This window comes from Talpa occidentalis, unplaced genomic scaffold (assembly GCF_014898055.3).
Source record: "Talpa occidentalis isolate TD23 unplaced genomic scaffold, MPIMG_talOcc4v2.1, whole genome shotgun sequence".
Classification (NCBI taxonomy): Eukaryota; Metazoa; Chordata; class Mammalia; order Eulipotyphla; family Talpidae; genus Talpa; species Talpa occidentalis.
This window is the reverse complement of record NW_026555331.1, coordinates 91,571,186-91,592,008: the sequence shown is the minus strand read 5'-3', so window position 1 is coordinate 91,592,008 and position 20,823 is coordinate 91,571,186. Positions and strand designations below refer to the sequence as shown.

The 20,823-nt window shown below is 36.6% G+C and overlaps 1 protein-coding gene across 1 annotated transcript in view; it reads left to right on the top strand.

The window, feature by feature from the left end:
- Positions 1-20,823, top strand: part of THSD7A (thrombospondin type 1 domain containing 7A) — a 420,185-nt gene that overhangs the window by 259,563 nt on the left and 139,799 nt on the right. Inside the window, exon 6 of the mRNA XM_054692399.1 lies at positions 1,847-2,059. Coding sequence (XP_054548374.1) covers positions 1,847-2,059 — 213 coding nt within the window. The remainder of the gene's footprint in view (positions 1-1,846; positions 2,060-20,823) is intronic.

The window sequence follows — 20,823 nt, the reverse complement described above, 5'->3', positions numbered from 1 at the left end:
GGATTGAAAATCCTATTTCATTCCATACCATTTAGGGGAGTTAATTAACTTATCTAAATTTTGTTAACTTATCTGTAAAAGAAATGTAACAATAGCCGCCCTCCAGGTTTTCTCTAAAGATACAGTGAGATAATAAGCATAAAGAATTTAATTCAGTGCCTGACCTGTAACTAGTGCCCAATAAACAGACCTTGTTATTATTTTGAATAGCCATATGCATCTGTTCTGTTTAAAAATAACGTAAATTTTTTGTTGCTTTTTTGATGCAAATCAGAGGAGTAAAGTACATGCAATGATTTACTGTGTGATGGGTGTTGTAGGGTCATTTTCACACTATCTGGTATTTCTTACTCTGTTTCAAGCAGTCTTCTCGTAATTTTAATATATTTTATAAACAGACATTAACTTTGGTGTACACTGCAGGAAGGGCAACATTTAGGTCCTCCTAAAGCACAGAGCAGGACTTTGACTATTCCACCATAGGACTCAGGTGGTTTTGCTACTGATTCAGATTTCCAGGCCAAAATTAATTGAGGCCCAAAGGGACAGTTTGTCTTGAAAGTACCAACTTTTCAGAGGTTTCAAGTTTAATCATGTGGTCGTGCTGAATTTTTCTGAATACATTGAGATATCATTTTTTGGAGTATTTTTAAATACAGATTTTTCAAATCAACTAAAATTCTCTCCTCTTTTTCCTCTCCCTCCTTCCCTTCCCCATCCCCTCGTCCTCCTCCCCCCCTTCCCCAGCCCAATGTGGGAAAAGGAAGATATCATTTCTTGCCTTATTTTACTGTATAGTATGTGTAGGTAAGGAAAAATGTCAGGCTTTTCTGCCCTCCCGCCATCAGGATAGATGATGGATCCTTGCGGTCCTGAATGCATGCCTGATGGCAGGCACCTGGAGTAGGGTGTGGGCATAGGTAGATGGGATTCACCTGGGCTGAGACTGGGCTTTTTAAGGGTGGTGTCACGGGGACGCCAGCAGAAGCCTAAAGAAAAGCCGAGAGAGAAGTGAGAGAAGCAGAAGCCAAGAGAAGGCCGAGAGCCCCGAGCACCTGCTGGGGGGGAGGCCTAGCCTATCCCCCCAGCGCCCCTACCTGCCGTGTACCTGGTAATCCCAATAAAGACCTGCAGAAAGCCACTGAGGACTCTGACTCCAACTTTACCCGGTCTGCTGGATCGGAAAACCTGCACCGTGTCCATCGCTGGACCTTACAGTATGTTAAAATCTAAAGTTCCTCTTTTGTCTTTAATTTAGCAAATGACTAATAAGCTCTCTGTAGAGGCAGGAATGGGCACAATGCAGGTTTTCTATGATCTGAGCAGACGTGGTAAGGAGGAGAGAGTCCTGGAACCCTCAGTTTGGCTTGTCAGGCTTTTATTGGGATTTGCTGGGTACACGGCAGGCAGGGGTGCCGGGGGGCCTGGAGGCTGGCAGGCCTCCCAGCCCGCAGCAAGTCTTCACTCTATCTGGGCTCTCAGGTGTTCTCTGGTGGTCTCTGCTGCTCTCGTGCTTCTGCTTCTGCTGAAGCCCTTATAAGCCCAGTCTCAGCCCAGGTGAATCCCATCTACATATGCCCACACCCTACTCCAGGTGCCCGCCATCAGGCATGCATTCGGGACCTCAAGGATCCATCATCAATTCCAATGGCAGGAGGGCAGAAAAGCCTGATGCTGTTTCATTTATCCTACACTCTCATTAGGCTAGAGTTTGGGGACAAGTCCGTGATTAAAGCAGCTATGCCATCTATCCTCTGTTCTCATCCAGCTTTCACCATCACTCGGTTTTCTGAAATATTCAATCCATAATGGCAACAATAAATATTCTCCATCCCCCATAATTCAGGTTTCAAATTGAGGAAGCGTCGCATCACCAATGAGCCCACTGGAGGCTCTGGGGGCACGGGGAACTGCCCTCATTTACTGGAAGCCATTCCCTGCGAAGAGCCCTCCTGCTATGACTGGAAAGCAGTGAGGCTCGGAGACTGTGAGCCAGATAATGGAAAAGAGTGTGGTCCAGGCACTCAAGTTCAAGAGGTCGTGTGTATCAACAGTGATGGTGAGTCAGATGTGTCTACCCTGCTTATGAACGTCTGTTTAACCCTGGAGATACTGTGCTTTACTTTATGTTAAAATCCCATATGTTCTGTCATCATAACCAGTTCCCTTTACAAACTCAGAAATAGCTGCTGGCAACACCTGGATCACAGCCTCTTCCTCTTCCTCTCTCCTGCCCCTACTTTCTCTCTCTCTCTCTCTCTCTCTCTCTCTCTTCTCCTTCTCCCCCCCCCCACCATAGTGATTGAGGAGAGGTTCTTAAAGCAATCACAGTGTTTTTCTAATTTGAAAAGCTGGTAACATACAATGAGAATTAAGTCTTCCTAAGGGCAATAATGCATTAAATTGACAGATTTAAACATAGCAAGGAAAAGTATCATTTTTCTAAGTGATATTTTGTATTTGTCATAAAAAGAGCATGTGACTAAAGAAGGGTTGTAAGGGTTGATTGACTTGATACTAGCAACACTCTCGGACCTCCTCCCGCTCCCCCAATATCTGATAACGTATATATGTCAGTGATAAAATTTGATGTCTGAACTCAAGTCCAGAGACCCACCACAGCCTCGAGTTTCTGAATCAACCTCTGAGCTCTAGGGTCATTCCCTCTAGGTTTCCCAGAGCCAGTGTAATGGTAATCTTCCACACAGTTCTTTTCCTGAAGCACAGGTATCACATTGAACTTTTACAACTGATTATTGCTTGATAAATATTCTGTCTTGCTTTTAGCCCTGGTGTAAGATTTTTGACATTCTTACTGAGTGCTGCTACTGTTTTAGGAGCAATCTTCTATAATCCCTGAGTCACATTTAAGAAACATAGGACTCCCCCAGACATAGTTTTAAGCCCCTGGCTAAGATCGTTTTTCAGGTACTCTCCATCTCAAATCTTATGACTCTGCACATCAGGGCAACATGAGCACCAAGCCCGAGGGTCCCATGTTTGACAGCTTATGCTGCTTACAGCATATGCAGAAACATTCTGGTACCCCCGCAGGGGCACTGGAACATCTGGTAGCCATCATAATTCCTTCCATTCTATTTTCTTGCACCAAGCAGAATTGTTTCCTCTTGTGACCCAGTCACTGTTCAGTAGAAAAAGATACTCTCTGGGGTGAGACTGACAGGCATTGCTAGTATTGAGAAATTAGCCTTCAACTTTGGAATGTACTGTCTTGCCTTTGTCTGGGGTCCAAGCTAGTCATGCAGGACAGCATAAGGTAAAATTTGAACCAGCAGTTGATGTTGGAAGGTGAAGAAGGGAATTATTGTTCCAGATATTTCATGATGAATTTGATGTATTCTACTTTTTTCTATGTACATATAATTATATATGATACAGTCTATCCTCTCTTTAGCTTTTATACAGTTCTCTACAGAAAAAGAAACAAAAAGGAGATTGACTTCTAGGAAAAAGACAGCAAAACAAATGCATTATGTTTTACTTAATACACCTACGCAATTCCTGACTTGGATTAGATGGCACTCCATATTATTTTTTGAGTTGCTATAAAAATATTTTAGCATCCTTGATAATTGCCTTACTGATACTGATTCTTGCTCCCCCACCCCCACCATTGAAATGCTTTTTATTCTCTGATAGACCTTGGAAGGAACTAGGATCCCACAAATTGTAAAAAGTATTTTTGCGTGAAGCAAAACGCTGAAACAAAAAGTTAATTATGTATATAACCTCTGCCACAACATTATGAAATAAGGAATCAGTTCTCATTTATTGCAGTAATCTTCTTAAATGTTTGTATAAATGGAGTATATTTTAAATATCCTACAGGAATTGGCTATTTTTTTTAAATATCAGTGGTTATTTTTAATTTTGTCATGTAAAAATATTTTGAAACATAATCACCTCCTGAATTTCGTGTAGAGCACTAAAGAACAAGTGAAAAGAATGAGTTAGCTATGTCTAATAATATTGAAAAGTAATTTATGTTGCAGTTGAAAAAGCAAATTGATAACTCATAATATGCAGAGCTTTGTTTCACTTTATCTGCTCCACAAAAAAATGATTTCGAGAGGTAAAAGTGTGATGTTGACATTTAGTTTGCTAGTGTTGTTCTTTATCAGGACTTCCCTTTTATCATTACATTTTACTTCCTGACATTAGTTAATTGTAGTGCAATTCAATATTTTAACTGGCTCAACTATGGGAGTGTATAAAATCAAGAAAATTCTTGTTATAATCTGAGGCTGCTCAAATTTATATAACTGAAATATAATTGTGCTGATAGAATGAGAGTAAAAGCTGGAATCCTTCTAAATGCGCCAATAATATCATGTGGTCGGTCACCTGGTAAGTGTTTAGCAGCTGCACCAAATGTTGTTTTGTAATTAAATCGAACCCAGGGAATTTAAGTTGATTAGTTGTACAGACTCTACCTCTAGGCCTGGCTGTGACTATAGATTTTGTTTTATAATTAAGTTAAAGCTCAACAAGGGAACTGAAGAGTTAGAGCCTGTAAATCTAGCAAATAACAAAACGACTTCTCTCCTCCCACATTCCTCACAATTTCACAACTTTATTAGTGACCTCAGAGCATTTACAGTTTATATTTTCCTAAAATGTTTTTTGTCTAGATTTACAGAGATATTAGAATTTGCTGTTTCTGTTGTTTTCATTTTTCCAATTGTTTCTAAGGAACAGGGTTGGGTTACCCCGGCAGGAGTTTTATGTAAATTCTCAGACAGTGGAATATAACACAATTGCAAGGAGAAAGAGAAATCAGAAAACAATTAGACTCTAGAAAGACATAAACATTCTACACGTGACAGGAAAATATTACTCATTATTTAAAGACCACAAGAAACAATTCCACTGAACAATCAAGAACAAATACAGATTGCTCGAAAGCAGATTATCAGTGGTAGAGGAGATTCCTGGAAGGCTTGAGAAAATCTCCATAAATCTGCCCTATTTCAATTTTTGTGACATTTATGTATGTTTTATTTAAAGATATAAATTTGGTAAGACAAGAATATTTTGTTTTTCTAATTAACTGGTTAGAAACACAAATCAAGGCTATTAGACCGAAAGTGTGTCGGGAGGGGGAATCTGTTGTATTGTTGATTACTTAAGATGTCTGTGAAGCAAATATTATTTTCATAGTTTCTTCCCCTCTGTTGAAAAAACAATGATTCCATCCATATTTTATTATCTTGTGCTCTGTTTCATAAACAATGATCCCATCCATATTTTATTATCTTGTGATCAGTTTCAAATACAAATAGTGTTAACTTCTTTGTGTGAGAGTTTCAAACTACAGTTTTGTTATTTTGTTTTTGGTATTGAAACTGTGCAAATGTGGGGAATGGCATGGTTTGTGAGTCCTCACCTGTGTGCTTCCAATTGCACGGCACCACTCAAACACAGAGTGTAACAACAACAGGGCTTATTAACTAGGGGGATATTGAGAGATCAAAAAAAAAAGTTTCTAAGGCTGTAAATGGCCATCGATCCTACCCCAGATAGTGGATAGCTCTTAGAGACACTAGGTATAGGCCAGCAGCACCAGTCATCAGGCAGTGTTAAGATCACACACTGGAGGACAGCAGATGTCTCTGATAACTGGCACCAATTGTGCTGGAGTGGTGATCAGGAGGCTGTGCTGATCATGCAGGAGCAGCAAGTGATGATACAAAGGGATGAGTCAGAGATCAGAACGAAGGGTTTCCTAGGTGGGAGTGTTCAATGAATCAGAGATCTGAAGTGAAGGTCTTCCAGGTGAGAATTTTGACTAGTCGGAGATCAAAGGGGGAAGGTCTTCCTAGGCAAGAGTGTCTGATCCCCACCCACTCCCCTGCTTATATGTCTTTCAAAATGGTCCCTTTGCTCCTCCTCTTGCTCCCAACAGTGGTGCAGGTTTCAAATCTCATTAGTGCGTTTTCAAATCTGGCAAGGGTTTCAAAACCCACAGGAAACCCCGGGGTCAGCTGTCTAGCGCTGGGTGTGGCTGTAGGCACAGGGGAGGGGCCAGGCACACTCCACTGCAACCAGTGGCTGGGCCAGACCACAGCACAGCCAGGCACACTCCACTGCACCTGGTTGGTAAAGGGGACCCAGAGCAAAGGTGGGCATGCTCCTGTGCACCACCAAACCAGGAACCGTGATCCTCCTCTTTCAGCGTGACCTTTGTAAAGCTGTGAATTTGCAGCAGTTGCAAAATGGCTGCAACTTGTGTGCAACCTTTCTTATTTTTCTCCACATTAGAGAAAGTTGACATATAACCAGTGACACTGACATTTAGGACTCACATTAATACTTGAACAGAATTTTCCAAAACCAAGGTATAATATTCCAATGGAAATAAATTGATACAATTCATCATTACATGTTTATAAATGGTTCTTCACTAAAAGCAGTGACCATTCATGGCCATAGTGACGGTGACATTCTTGAAGCACTACAGCTCTGATTCTTCTTCCCCTTCCATTGGGCAAAGTGTGTCAAATTTCAAGTAAGTGGGAATGCTATTATTATTAGGATAACTTTGAATTGCTCTAACTTGTTTGTTTAAAGTAACTGATTTTCCTTAAATGTCATTAATAATTTTTTAAATACACCTAAAACCTGACTGTAACAAACTTTGTGTCATGTCACCATGGTTAAAAACCATTGAATTATTAAGGACTTCAGTCTGCAAATTACTTATGTTGCAAATAGAAGGACTATGTCAGTAATAATATACATTGTACCTAAATGGATTAAGATGCATGGACATATGGGCTTGTTATATGCCAATATTTTTCAGTTTACCCTGTAGGTTGCTAAATTTGTTTTTCAACTGGTTTCCTAGATTCCCCAGTACCTACTAGATCCCCTATATCCTCCTAAATGTCTTCTGTAAGCATATGCTAAAAAATCAGATTTCTAAATTTTATCTACAAACCAAATGAATTACAATCTATGAAAACAAGTCCCAGAAATCTACCTTTTTTTTAAGTAATATTTACTTATTTATTTTTGTGTGGAAGAACTGGAATGTAGTCCAGAGGTGCAGAGGGATGAAAGGATTCACCAGAGACAGAGTGGGGAGCAGAATGGGTAAATCTATTGCAATACACTGCTGAGGGGAGCAGCTAGTGAGACAGGGGAGGTTTACTGCTCCATACGTGGGTTAGCTCCCTGGCCTGGGATCCACTGCAGTCCTTAGTAGTCACAGAGCTAAGATTTAACCCCTAGGCCACCAAAGAGACCCCCTAGAAAGCTACTTTTATTTTTTTTTAAGATTTACTTATTCATACAAGAACTGGGGTGTAAGCCAGAGGTGAGGAGTGAGAGGATTCACCAGAGACAGAGCGGGGAACAGAACAGGCAAAGTGATGAAATACACTACTGAGGGGAGCAGCAGGTGCGACAAGAGTGGTCTGCCACACCATGTGGGACCCTCACCGGCTGGCCGGGATCGAACCAGCACTGCATAGGCTGAGGACAGCTTCACAGCACTGCGCTCAACTGCCTGCGCCACCAGAGGAGGCCCAACAGAAAGCTACTTTTAAACGAAGCTTTTTTGTGTGATTTTGGTGTATAATAAAGCTTATAATCCACAACATATGAGAAAATCTATGTTTTGGTAGAATGTAAGCCTCAACTCTGTTACCTAGAGATTCCTAGCATGATAGAAACTGACTGGGTTCTGGTAATGCTGAAGAAGACCTATGATTAAGAACATGTGGAAATTATACTGAGACAAATATTTAAAGTAAATTTTTCTGACTTTTGGAACTGTTTTTGTATATCATCAAAAGTAACAAAATAACATTGAAAACCTAAAGGAAATGCCATTTGATTGCTTAGTCTTTGTGAAATTTTTGCCACCAATTTCTTCCTTCTGGAATGCATATGTACCCACAGATGAGTAAAGGGAAGGTAATATTTGAATATGATTTCTATCCCTAGTAATTCAAGTCATACTTTTTTCCCACATTTTTCCCATTAAGATTATAAAGGGATATCATTTCCATATCTTGAAGTAAATACAGTATACTAAACACCTAAAATATATTGAAAATTTTTACATTTAGGAAAGCTAAGGCAAGATATTATTCTGTTTTATTTTAAGCCTCTTAGTACAGTTTATATCTAATTTATAAATACTATAAAAACTGAATTAATTTTTCCAAATATGCATTTATTTATTAAAGAATAACAGCTGAAAGAGGGACAGAGGTTTGTGCTGCAAGGAGTAGAGGAGAGGGAGCAAAGCATTCCAGGATATATTACACCAAAAGAATAGGAAGCCAAATCAACAAAGGAAAAGGCACATACGGTGAAGGGCAAGTGAAACCAAGAGCTGTCAGTCCTGTCTCCAGGAAATAACTCGGTACGTGCTTAATTGTTTTTACCAATTAATTATGGCAACGTGTATGAAATGTTACCTACCAAGGTCTTATCTCAGCCTAGGAGTCCATGGTGCCTATCAGGAGTCATCCTCTGCCTAGGATACGAGAAACTTCCAGACTCCCAGAGAAAAGCAGAGAGTCAACTTTAACCACATTGTATAAATGTAGAGATTTTTATTCTTTATATCGCCACAGCAGAACTTTTCTCCACCATCATCCCTTATACTCCTTTGAAACTTTCTCCCTCTTCCACACTTTTAACCTCAGAAATCTCACTAATATTTACAGGTGTTTTTCTTTGCTGGATCATCCCTCATGTAAATGTCCAGTATTAGTCTTTGTCATTCGACCTTGTTTTGCTATATATAATTCCTTTAAACTCCTTCCACTTTGTCATAAAAGCAGTGTATTATTTTTATATAAAATGTGGCTTTATAGCTTGAGGCTGAAGGGTATTCCTTAGTGTGGATATACCACATCTTTTTGACCCAGTTCTTTATCGGTGAGCACTTAGGTTGTTTCCATGTCCCATATATTGTAAGGATGCTACTATAAACATTGTAGAGCATATCATTATTTGAGTTGATGGTTGTATATTCTTTGGATAGATCCCAAAAGTGGCACTGCTGGGTCCATACAGTATTTCCTTTTTCATTGTTTTTAAAGGTAAATCCAGATTGTTTTCCAAAATAACTACAACAGTTCATATTCTCTCCATTATTTTAATGAGATTTGTCTTTCTCTTTATCCTCTCCAGCACTTGCTGTTAATGATCTTTTTAATATGTGCCATTATCATGGGTTTGAGATGATAGCTGATTGTGGGTTTGACCTGCATCTCCCTTATTAAAAGCAATTTTCCCTTTTTAGTGATTTTTCTCTTCAGATCTATTGCCTGTTGATTGTGTTGCATGTTTATTGTTCAAATAAATAAGTTTTTAATATACTTTGGTTATTAACCCCTTATTAGTTACATAATGTGTAAATAATTTCTTCCATTCAGTAGGATATTTTAATCTACTTATATTTTCTCTCACTGTGTAAAAACTTTTCATTATTTTTTTAAACAAAATTTTTTAAAAGATTTATTTATTTTCACACACACACAAGAACTGGGGTACAGGCCAGAGGAGCGGGGGGTTAGAGGATTCACCAGGGACAGAGTAGGGAACAGAACAGGCAGACAGACTGAGGGGAGCAGCAGGCAAGACAGGAGAGGTCTGCTGCACCATGTGGGTAGCTCCCTGGCGAGGGATCGACCTCGTACTGCAGTGGCTGCGGATAGCTTTATAGGTTGTGTATTAACCCCTTGCACCACCAGGGAGGCCCTCTGTAAAAACTTTTTAATTTGAGGTGTGCTAATTACCTCACATCTTATTAGAAACTTACATTTAAGAGTTTCTAATCCATATGGAATTTATTTTTGCAAACTGGATAGCAACACATTAAAGAATGAAGTTGGAACATTCATTAACTCATATCTAAGTTTCTAATCCATATGGAATTTATTTTTGCAAACTGGAGAGCAACACATTAAAGAATGAAGTTAGAACATTCATTAACTCATATCTAAGTTTCTAATCCATTTGGAATTTATTTTTTCACTATTTATTAAAGGGACTCTCCTTTCCACTCTATGGTCATGGATCTTTTATCATAAATTAAATATTGACAAAGATGTGGATTTATTTTTGGATTTTTTATTGTTTTGTTGATCTATGTGTGTAATTTTATACCAATATCTTACTGTTTTAATTAATGTTGCTTTATGGGATAGTTTAAAATCAGGTAATGTGATGCCTCTGTTTCTCCTCTGTTTCCTTCAGGGCTGTATTTTCTATTTGAGACCTTTTATGGTTCCATATAAATTTTAATAGCTTTTGTTCACTTTCTTTGAAGCATAGTATTGACATTTGATGGGGATTATATAAAGTTTGTATGTCACTTTTGATAAAATAGTCATTTTGACTATATTGATTCTCTTCTTCCATGACCTTGGAATACCTTTACATTCATTATGCCATGATCTAGAACCTTTAATAATGTCTCTTAGTTTTCATTGTACAAGTCTTCACCTCCTTGGTTAATTCCTAGGTATTTTATTATTTTTGAAATGATTGATAATGGAATTATTTTCTTTATTTTTCTTCTCATTTATTATTTTTATATAAAAATGCAACAGACTTTTATATAGAAGTGCCACAGATTTCTACCATTTTGCTATATTCATTGATTGTCTCTAATAGCATTTTGGTGGAGTCTTCTACCATCTAAAAATAACAATAGTCTCACTTTTTCTTTTCCAGCTTGAATTCCTTTTATTTCCTTTTGTTGTCTGACTGCTCTAGCTCAGACCTCTAATACTAAAATAAACAGAAGTGAAGAAGACAGTGATTATCCTTGTCTTCTTCCTTATCTTAAAGAGAACAGGGTGGTGATCATGATGTATATTCCTGGTAATATGTATTCAATTTGACTTGCTAGTATTTTGTTGAAAATTTTCTCATCAGTATTCATCAGGGATATTGGTCTATAGTTTTCTTGTATTATCTTTATCTGATTTTGATACTGGAGTAATGAGGTATCGGATAATGTATTAGGGAGCATTTCCTAATCTCATTTTTTTTTAGAAATAACTGACCGAGATGGACACAAGTTATTTTTTTTTTTTAAAGATTGGATAGACTTCACTCTAATGCCAGCTGATCTTGGGCTTTTGTTATTGGAAAAGTTTTTCATGCTATTTCAGTTTTCATGATTGTGATGAATTAATGCAACTCTTCTGTGTCTTCATGTTTTAGTCATGGAAGTTTATGTTCTAAAAATTGTCTATTTCTTCAAGGTTAGTGAATTTATTGGCATGTAGTTGTTCATAGTTATCTCTTATGATGATGTGTATTTCTAACATAATTATTTGATTTCTCATTCTATTCTAATTTTCTCTCTTCATTTTTAGCCTAGCTGGAGGTTTATCAAGTTCGGTTGTGTTCTGAAAGTACCAATTCTTAGTTTCACTGATCCTTTTGATGCTGATTTCATTTATTTCTACTGTTTTGTTTATTATTTCCTTCCTCCTACTGACTTAGATCTTGTTTGTTCCTCATTTGCAAGTTGTTTTTGGTATAGTATTAAATTGTTTATTTGGGACTCTGCTTGTTTCTTAACATGGTTCTGTATTGAAATTATGTTCCCTCTTAAGACCATAAATTCTGCTAGTATGCTCCTTTTTACTAGTCTCAAGGTATATTTTGATTTTTGCTTTAATTTCCTTTTTATTGCATTAACTATGAAGCAATAGATTGTTGTCATGTGTTTATGATCTTCCTGATCTTTTTCATAGTTGATTTTTAAACTTTATGGCATTACATGAAAAATTGCTTGGTTTAATTTCAGTCTTTGTAGTTTTATTGGCAACTGCCTTGTGTACCAACATATCTATTCTTACAAATGTTCCACGTGTACTTGAAAAAATGTATATCAGCAGTTTTAGGGTAGACTGCTTTATAGATGTCTGTTAAGCCATATGTGGTCTAGCTTATTATTATTTCCTTATTTATTCTCTGTCTTGTTGATGTGCACATAGTTGTAAATGGAGTATTAAAATCCCCAAGTTTTCTTGCTTTGTTTTCAATACATCTCTTTAATTCTATTAATCATCACTTTATGATGTAACTTACTTCTCCATTATTGGTTCATATACATATTTATAATAGGTTTTTTTTGCTCTTATATTAGGTCCTTAATCAAAATTTAATATCCATGTCTGTAATTTCCTTGTTTTCAATGGAAGTATACCTTATTTGTTATAAGGATAGCTATCTTTCTCTCTTTTTTAAATATTGTTCTTTGCTTGTGGGATTGTTTTACAGCCTTTAACTCTGCTTGTGTTTATCTTTGTTGGTAAGATGGGTTCCCTATATACTGCAAATGTTGAACTTGTACACTGCTGAGGGGAGCAGCGGGCGCGGCAGGAGAGGTCTGCGTGCCATGTGGGACCCTCGTTGGCGGCCGGGGATCGAACTGGCGCTGAAGAGGCTGCGGGCAGCTTCGCAGCCCAGCACTTAACTGCTGCGCCACCAGGGGAGGCCCCAATGAACTTTTGAAATCCACTCAGTCACTCTATACCTTCTGGTGAATTCAATCCATTTACATGTAAGGTGATTATTGAGACATAAGTGTTTATTGACATTTTGTTACTGTTTTTGTCTTTTTTATGTCTTCCTTTCATGCTTTGTTTAGGTTCCATTTTAATTTCCTTATGTGTACTTCTATTGATTGTTTTCTATGAAAGTTCAAACTGCTGATGAACCATAATTTTATTCTCCTCCTACTTGACATTAAATAATTTAGATGTAATTTAGATGTTGTTATCTCAGTATTTGTACTTTATGTTGCTTTATAATAGCCTTATTAGTACTTCTATGTCCAGCTTCTTGATAAATTGTTCTAATTTTTATTTTTCAGTAAAACTCCTTACTCATCTTTCATGAATGGTAATTTTGCAGGGTAAAGTATTTTAAGCTGGAAATGTTTGTCTTTGAGTACTTTAAAAATCTCCTGCCATTTCCTTTTTACCAGAAGATTTCTATTGAAAACTCTTCAGGCAGTCTAACTGCTATTCCCTTGTAGGTTACCCTTTTTTCTCTCAGTGGTTCTGCAATTCTGTCCTTGTCATTCACATTAAACAGTCTTGTTATGTGTCTTCAAGTGTGTTTATCTGGTATTATTTTCTTTGAAATTCTTTTTGACTCTTAGATCAGGCTATCTGGTTCATTTTTCAGGTTGAGATGATTTTTCTGCTATAATTTCTTTAATTTTCTATGTTTTTTTCTTTCTCTTCTCTATCTGATACCCCCATGGTATGGATGTTATTTTTCCTTAGGTTATCCCAAAAGGCTCTTACATTATTTTAGTTCTTTTTTCCTTTTGTTATTTCTTTTGTGTGTTCTCTCTCACACCCCTTTGATGTTCACTAATTATCTCCATTACTTGCAGTTGTACACTATTGAAGACTTCTATTGTACTTTGTAATTTAGTTATACTATTTTTATATCAATTTTTTTATTTTTTTACATCATTGTTCATTTTTAAACAATATTTGCTTCCCCAGGTGTAGTCCCCATAGAGTTTCCTTCCCCAAGGCACCCATGCACTATCACCTCAGTCCCCTGTGCTCCTTCCTCCCTCCCTCTGATCCCTCTCCCTCCTCCTCCCCTGCAGGATGTCTCTAATTTATAATTGTCTCTTTTTGCTTTGTTTTGTTTTATACTGCTATTTTTTTACACTAATGTCTTATTGGGTTCCTCTATATTCCTGCTATAAGCAAAATCATCCGATATTTTTCCTTTTTCCTTCTGACTTATTTCACTGAGCATAATTCCTTCTAGTTCAATTCACATTGCTATGAATGGCATGAGTTTATCTTTTTTGATTGCTGAATAATAATCCATTGTTTATATAGACCACATCTTCTTGATCCAGTCATCTATCTTTGGTTATTGGGTTGCTTCCAGGTTTTACCTATTATAGATAGTGCTGCTTGCCGAGTCATATGGTAGTTCCAGACAGCTTTCCATAGTGGTTGGACCAGTTTGCACTCCCACCAGCAATGCAGGAGAGTTCCCTTTTCACCACATCCTCGCCAACATTTATTGTTGATTTTGTGATATGTGCCATTCTTACTGGTGTAAGGCGGTATGCCAATGTGGTTTTAATTTGCATTTCCCTGATTATAAGGGATGTTGAACATTTTTTCATATGCCTGTTGGCCATTTGCATTTCCTCTTTGGAGAAATATCTTTTAAGTTCTTCTGCCCATTTCTTGACTGGATTGTATATTTTGTTTTTGTTGAGTCATGAGTTATACTATTTTTTTAATACATTAGTTCTAGCTGTAACATTCTCATATTTTCTTGATCTTTATTGTGTTCTTATTTTACTTCTGTTGGAGGTGGCCACGCCACGTAGTGAGCAGAAGGGCCTTGACCCGAGTCCCTAAGGCATGTGAAAACACATGTGTCTCGGAGGAAAAACTCTGAGTGACAGGACTTGGTGTTGACAGCCTGAAAAGTGACCTGCATAGAGTCAGGCTTCTACATCGCCACAGTCTGAGAATAACAAAATGGAAAGACCCTGCGCAGTGAGCAAAAGGGCATTGACCCAAGTCTTTAAGACATGTGAAAACACATGCATCTCGGAGAAAAACCTCTGGGTGACAGGACTTGGTGTTAAGAGCCTGGAAGTGACCTGCATACATCTCCACAGTTTGAGAATAACAAAAATAATAAACAAATTTCCCAGGCTCTGGCAAGGGGGTGATAAGATTATGTGTGTGAGAACTAACCACCTTGTACCCTACTGTCTGAAGTAAATAAATAATAGTAAAAAAATAAATTAATCACTCATGCATGTTATCATTATATGGTATGCTTTAATGTTACACCTGCTGCAATTAAAATAGTATATAATGAGCACTAAGACAATAAAAATTTACTGCATGCTGGACATGACAGTCCCCCATGTCTGATTTCCCTCCCTGTCGTGTCCCAGGTTCGGACTCACTAGAAGTCCACATACTTCATTCATTGTTTTTCTTATTTTAGCAAGCATGGCTATAACTGTTTCTTTAAACTCCTCTTTAAGCATATTCCACAATTCTGTTAGCTATATTGAGGCTTCTTTTAAGGTTTTTTTGCTCCAACATTTGTGGTATGTTTTTCTGTCTCTTTAGTTTTCATGGATTGTAATAGGGGTTTTATTTTATTTTCTCTGCAATGATTTTATACCACTTCCTTAAGAGAATAATCCCATACAATCCAGCTTTCCCATTTTTAGGTATTTATACAAAGAATAGAAAAACAAAATTTGAGGATATTTCCACCCCCTTGCTCATTGCCACTTTATTTACTATAACCAAGTTATAGAAACAGCCGAAGTGTCTATTAACAGATTATTAAGGAAAAAATAAGATGTGGTATATTTTTACAGTGGAATACTATTCATTTATCTTAAAAAAGATGAAATCCTGCCATTTGCAACAGCATGAATGGGCCTATAGGGTATAATGCTCAGTGAAATAAGTTAGACAAAAACAAACACTGATTTCATTCATATATGGTACATAAAGAAATGAATGAATGAACTAGATAAAATTAAATTTTATACTCTAGGACTAAATTAGTGGCTACCAGAAGGGGAAAAGATGTAAATAAGGTAAAAGGGTTCAACTATATGGTGAAGTACATAATTGGACGTTTAGTAGTAAATTTAATATTGCATATACAAAAGTTGTTTTATAATTATGAACAACTGAAACTCATATAATATTATAATGCAATGTTACTTCAATAAAATATTACCAAAGAAGAGGGTAAATTTAAATTCCCCAGTGGAAGTGAAATATTTCTATTTGAAATTTAATGGAAAAATGGAACTTAAGAAGTCTAGAAAATTTGGCCACTAAGCAACAGACATTGATATTGTTTAATGATTGAAACTATTAGGATATCTTTCTAAGTACTTAAACAGCACATTTAAAAATATTTTTCCATTACATCAGGGGGATACTTGTCATGCCATATTTTGTCATAATTGTTTCCAGTGATGGACAAGATCATAACACAGAGTTAAAGTGATGAAGACTTAAATAAAATTTGTGTAAGAGAAACCAACCTTAATAAAATTTGCTTCTGAAACTTTGGTGAAGTTCAACTATTCAAACTCTTGGGGTTCAGAACAATTGAAATGTCAACAAGCTTAGATGAGAACAGAATTTCCAAGCATAATTACTCTCTGAAACTGGAATCTACTGCTTACATGAATTATACAGTCATTGCTTGGAAAAACTGATCTTTTAAATGCAATAATGCATTTTATAACAAAATTGTTTTTCCATAATTTAAGCAATAAATCAACTGAGACATTTCCTTCCTGTAGAATGCCATGCCTTTTAATGTGTTTGGAATTTAATTAGGTTGGATATTATGCTTAAATCTAAGGTCCCTTATTTTACAATTAGTATCCTCTAACAATGTTGGTAAGAATTTGTTTCCTATAATTAGGCTGAGATTCTCTCTTTAATTTGTTGTGAAGTTGAAAATCATTATAGCCTTTTAGAAAGTTAAGGCAATTGGTTATTATTCCTTAGTATTGGTTTGTAGTAACCACTAATTGGCCTAAAAATTCTAGGCATCAGATATGATGATTCCTGATCTTTCTTTTATCTGGTCTAGGGCATGTGTGTGTGACAATATATTTAAATATATTGTTAATAAAAATGTTTCTGTTTTTCAAAAAATCATCAGGGTTGAACCAGTATCCTTTTGAGTAGCAGTGTCATAATAAAGAGTGGGGTTTTATAAAGAATCTTCTTTTTGAAAGTCAGATTAATTTAACATTAAGTAAACAGTAGTTTACTTACCATTTAATTAGATTGTGCTATAAATTTCCCACAAAGTGTAGCTATCACTTCAAATGGCAAATATAAGAAAAAAACCATCTTTTACTTTTATCATAGGTGGTGAAGTGCCTTAATACAACCCAGGGCAGTCATTTTTCTCATAGCTGGGTCATAAAAGTCATTATGGATATAAAGCATACTTTCAATAAGAGTAGGCATGAGTATAATTATTAAGCCTAATAAATTAATCTTATTCTGTACATTATCAGACTACATGTTTGTTTATTTGGTCCTGCTTATTTCTTATATACTCTGTCAGACTTTGTCTTCCCATGACTTCATTAGTATGTTTTATTCTCATTCCCTGCAGGCCATATATCACTTAGCTATTACTGAGTAACAAACCACCTCAAAACTCACTGCTTGACAGGAAAAGTAATTAGGATTTCTCATCATTCTGGGAAGTTTCGGTTCAGATTTCACCTGGGTTGCCTTGTTTTGACTGTGACTAGAAGATCCAAGATGGCCTCCCTCACTTATCTTGCATTTGGTGCTGTCTGATGTGGTGCATTGGTATATCTTCATATGAGCTCTCATCTTCCAATAAGATGAACCGATTTCTCTGTATGATGATTTTAGGGCAGTATTTTTTTTTATTTTTTAATTCATTTATTTTTTTAATTCATTGTTCATTTTTAAACAATATTTGCTTCTCACCACCCCCTCAGGTGTAATCCCCATAGGGTTTCCTTCACCAATGCTCCTGTGCACCATCACCTCAGTCCCCTGTGCTCCTCCCTCCCTCCCTCTGATCCCTCTCCCACCTCTTCCACTGCAGTATGTCTCTGATTTATAATTGTCTGTTTTTGCTTTGTTGTGCTTTGTACTTTAAAGACAAATCCAGAAGCTGGTTCAATAGGCCTATTGAATTACGCAATATCAGTTCTGCCACATTTTATTAGTTAGAGTAAGTCACAATGACAACTCAGATTTAATGAATATAGAAATAGTCTTTACTTCTTTGATGGCAAAGATTATAAAGGAATATGACAAAGAATTAAATTCAGTACAGTTCTATTAACTCATCACAAATGTCTTCACTCCTTCTATAAGCAAAATATACTCTCTTCTCTTCCAAGACCACCAAATTCTTATGCAGTGATAGCACTTGAAGTTCACTCTCATGGTTGAAATATAGATTAGACTTAGTAGGTACAGCAAATAGGGCTTTGATGAGTTTTGAATCAGAAGCCTGTGAACTAACAAAATAAGATGCTTTCCATCTTAATTCTCCTCACACTTAAAATGATGTGAGTTGGGCTGGAAAATCAGAATAGACTCTTCATTCAAAAATAAGAAAAAAAAGTCTCTGGTTTAAATAAATTCTGAAATTCATCCTGCTCCCCCTAAACAGAGATAGGGAAAAATTCCTTGATCTGAGCTAGTTTCATTCTTCGGGAATTGTTTCCTAGTCCGCCAAATAGACTTGGCTCTGTGCTTATCATTCTCAGTTCCTAAATTACTTTTCTGTAAGAAATGGCTCATATTTGTAACTGAGTTTTCTTAGTCTGCCTTCAGCCCATAGAAGCTAGAGAGCCCAAAGTCTTTTCATTTTGACTTGTTTCAATTTCTCTAAGACCAAACTGCTACTATTTTTATCAATACGCTGTTCTTAAAATGCTTGGTGTTTCTTATGAATCTTATTGGAAGTCACTGTGTATAACAAAAGCCATATCCAGAAATTTTTTTGAAACAAGTCTTTTTATTTTAGGTCATACATTGTAGGAAATGCCTTTAAGATTCTTAGAAGTCCTTTTATCTACTGAAAATTTTCTAGACATCAAATCTTTCTAAAGTATTGTTAAAGAACTATTAGCTACAATCCTTAATTGATTTTTTCTTTAGGTCATTTATTACTCTGAATATCTTTTGTCAGAGAAAAAGAGATGAGAATCAGTTTTGCCATTGCAGCACATTTTGACGTCATCTAAATTCCAATTAGACATGGAAACATTCCTTCTTTAATTTATTTTTCTTCCTCAAGAGAAAATATTAAAATTTCACTTTTAACAGTTTTTCTTGAATATATACTTTTCTGGATTCATAGATTCTTTAGATATATTTTCTATATTACAAGTTTCTACAAACAATAGTTTCACTGGTTTTTCCAACATTGTAAAGCATGAGACTCTGTATCTAAATGCCACAAAAATAATCTCACCTGCTTTTCATCCTTTATGTACCCCGAATCTCAAAATCACTGCTTTTTGTTTTAGGTTTCTGTTAAACCAGCATCCCATTTCTACGTACTGAGCTCTGTAGCAGCTATGTTTGCTTCATAACATGCCACCATAAATAATGATTGTCTTTAAAAATCTTCCAGTTCTTCTAGGTGTCTGGGCATTTCCTCTGGATGACTTCCTAGGATGACTGCATTCATCCTAGGGCAGGCCTGGCTAGGATGTCCAAGTTGACTTCATAATATTAATGAAATTGCCTCGTTTTTTCTCTGTGTGTTCTCACAGTGCAATAGACTAGACTGGCTTATTTTCAAGGTGTTCTCAGGGCAATGTTACAAGTGGACAAAGCTAATATAAGGTTTCTTAATATTCCAGTTTTGGAGAAATTATAAATTCTACCACTTTCTTTGGGTCATAGCAAGTCATGAAGTTAGCTAGATTTAAGGGATATTGCATGTGATTATACCCTTAATGGGAGGTAGTCATCAGAATTTGTAGACATGTTTAACCTATCACAAGCTATTTCCTCTATTGCCTATGTGTTGTATTTCTTGTCTGCTGCTCCCTTAAATGCTAAAATTCCCTTGAATCTTCTGCTATATAGCTCGCCTGGAAGCTTCAGTTGATACTTCTGGCATTTCAAAATCAGTATGTATCAAAGTCAGTCTAATCATATTTCCTCCAAAGTTGGTTTCTCCTCCAGTTTTCCAGACCTAGTTTATAGCACCACAATCAGATGAGACCTAAAGGATATGCGAAAGTAAGTCCATTTGAATCTGGAAAGATAATATTCTAGGCTGAAGCACAACTATGTGTGATACTGAGTTAGTAACTGTTGAATATCTGAGGAACAACAGGCGGTCACTGTGGTTGAAAAAGTGAATTGAGGGCAGGATAATCAGGGATGAGGATAGAGTTGTCATGGAAGGGTGAAACCATTCAGGAACCTTGACTTCACTAACTCATATAGGAATTTGAGGGTTTGAAATTGAACGTTAGGGATGTGAAGAGGAAGCAATTGAGAGGCTATCTCAGTAATTAAAGTGAGATATGGTGGTGAGGCTTAGATAAGAATTGCAACATTGGAAACGGGAGGTGCTAACTTAAAAGAATCTAACTATCTGGGAAGAACTAAAGTAATGAGTAGACATGTTGGTGTCCTGGTTTTCCTTATTCTGGCATTACATGTCTCCCACCATAAATTTTCTATTGCTCATGCCATTTAGCTGCTTAAAAATTTCATGCTTGATTCCTGCTTCCTCTGTACAAGTTTAAAGCCACTTGGGAATCACAGATTGTCTCCCTGGTCTCATGCTGCCCTTTTTGCCATCACCTTTTCTGTCCTTCCATTTACTACACCAATGTACATCTTGCAGTTTATTATTTGTATTTTACTATTACACACCAACCCCTCTACACTGTTGGTTACTATAGCTTAGAAATCATGTCTTACATGGTTTTATACCTATTTCCTAGCACTGTGCTCCCCACAGTATTGTCAGTAAATCTCTGAGTCATTACTAATTTCTTGCTTTCTTTTATCCCCAAATACCACACCTTTTCAGGAAATGACTCTCAATTTCTTCTTAAGTAAACTTTTATTATTGTTCTCACTGAAAATTCAAACTTTGCCTACTAGATGTTCAGTAAAGCATAACACCAAATTCCATACTCTATTACCATCTCAATATGTCTTCAAATTCCATTACTCTCAAGTCCCAGCACACCACAGCAAAACAGCCAATGTATTTGCATAAAGAAAAAAGTAAACA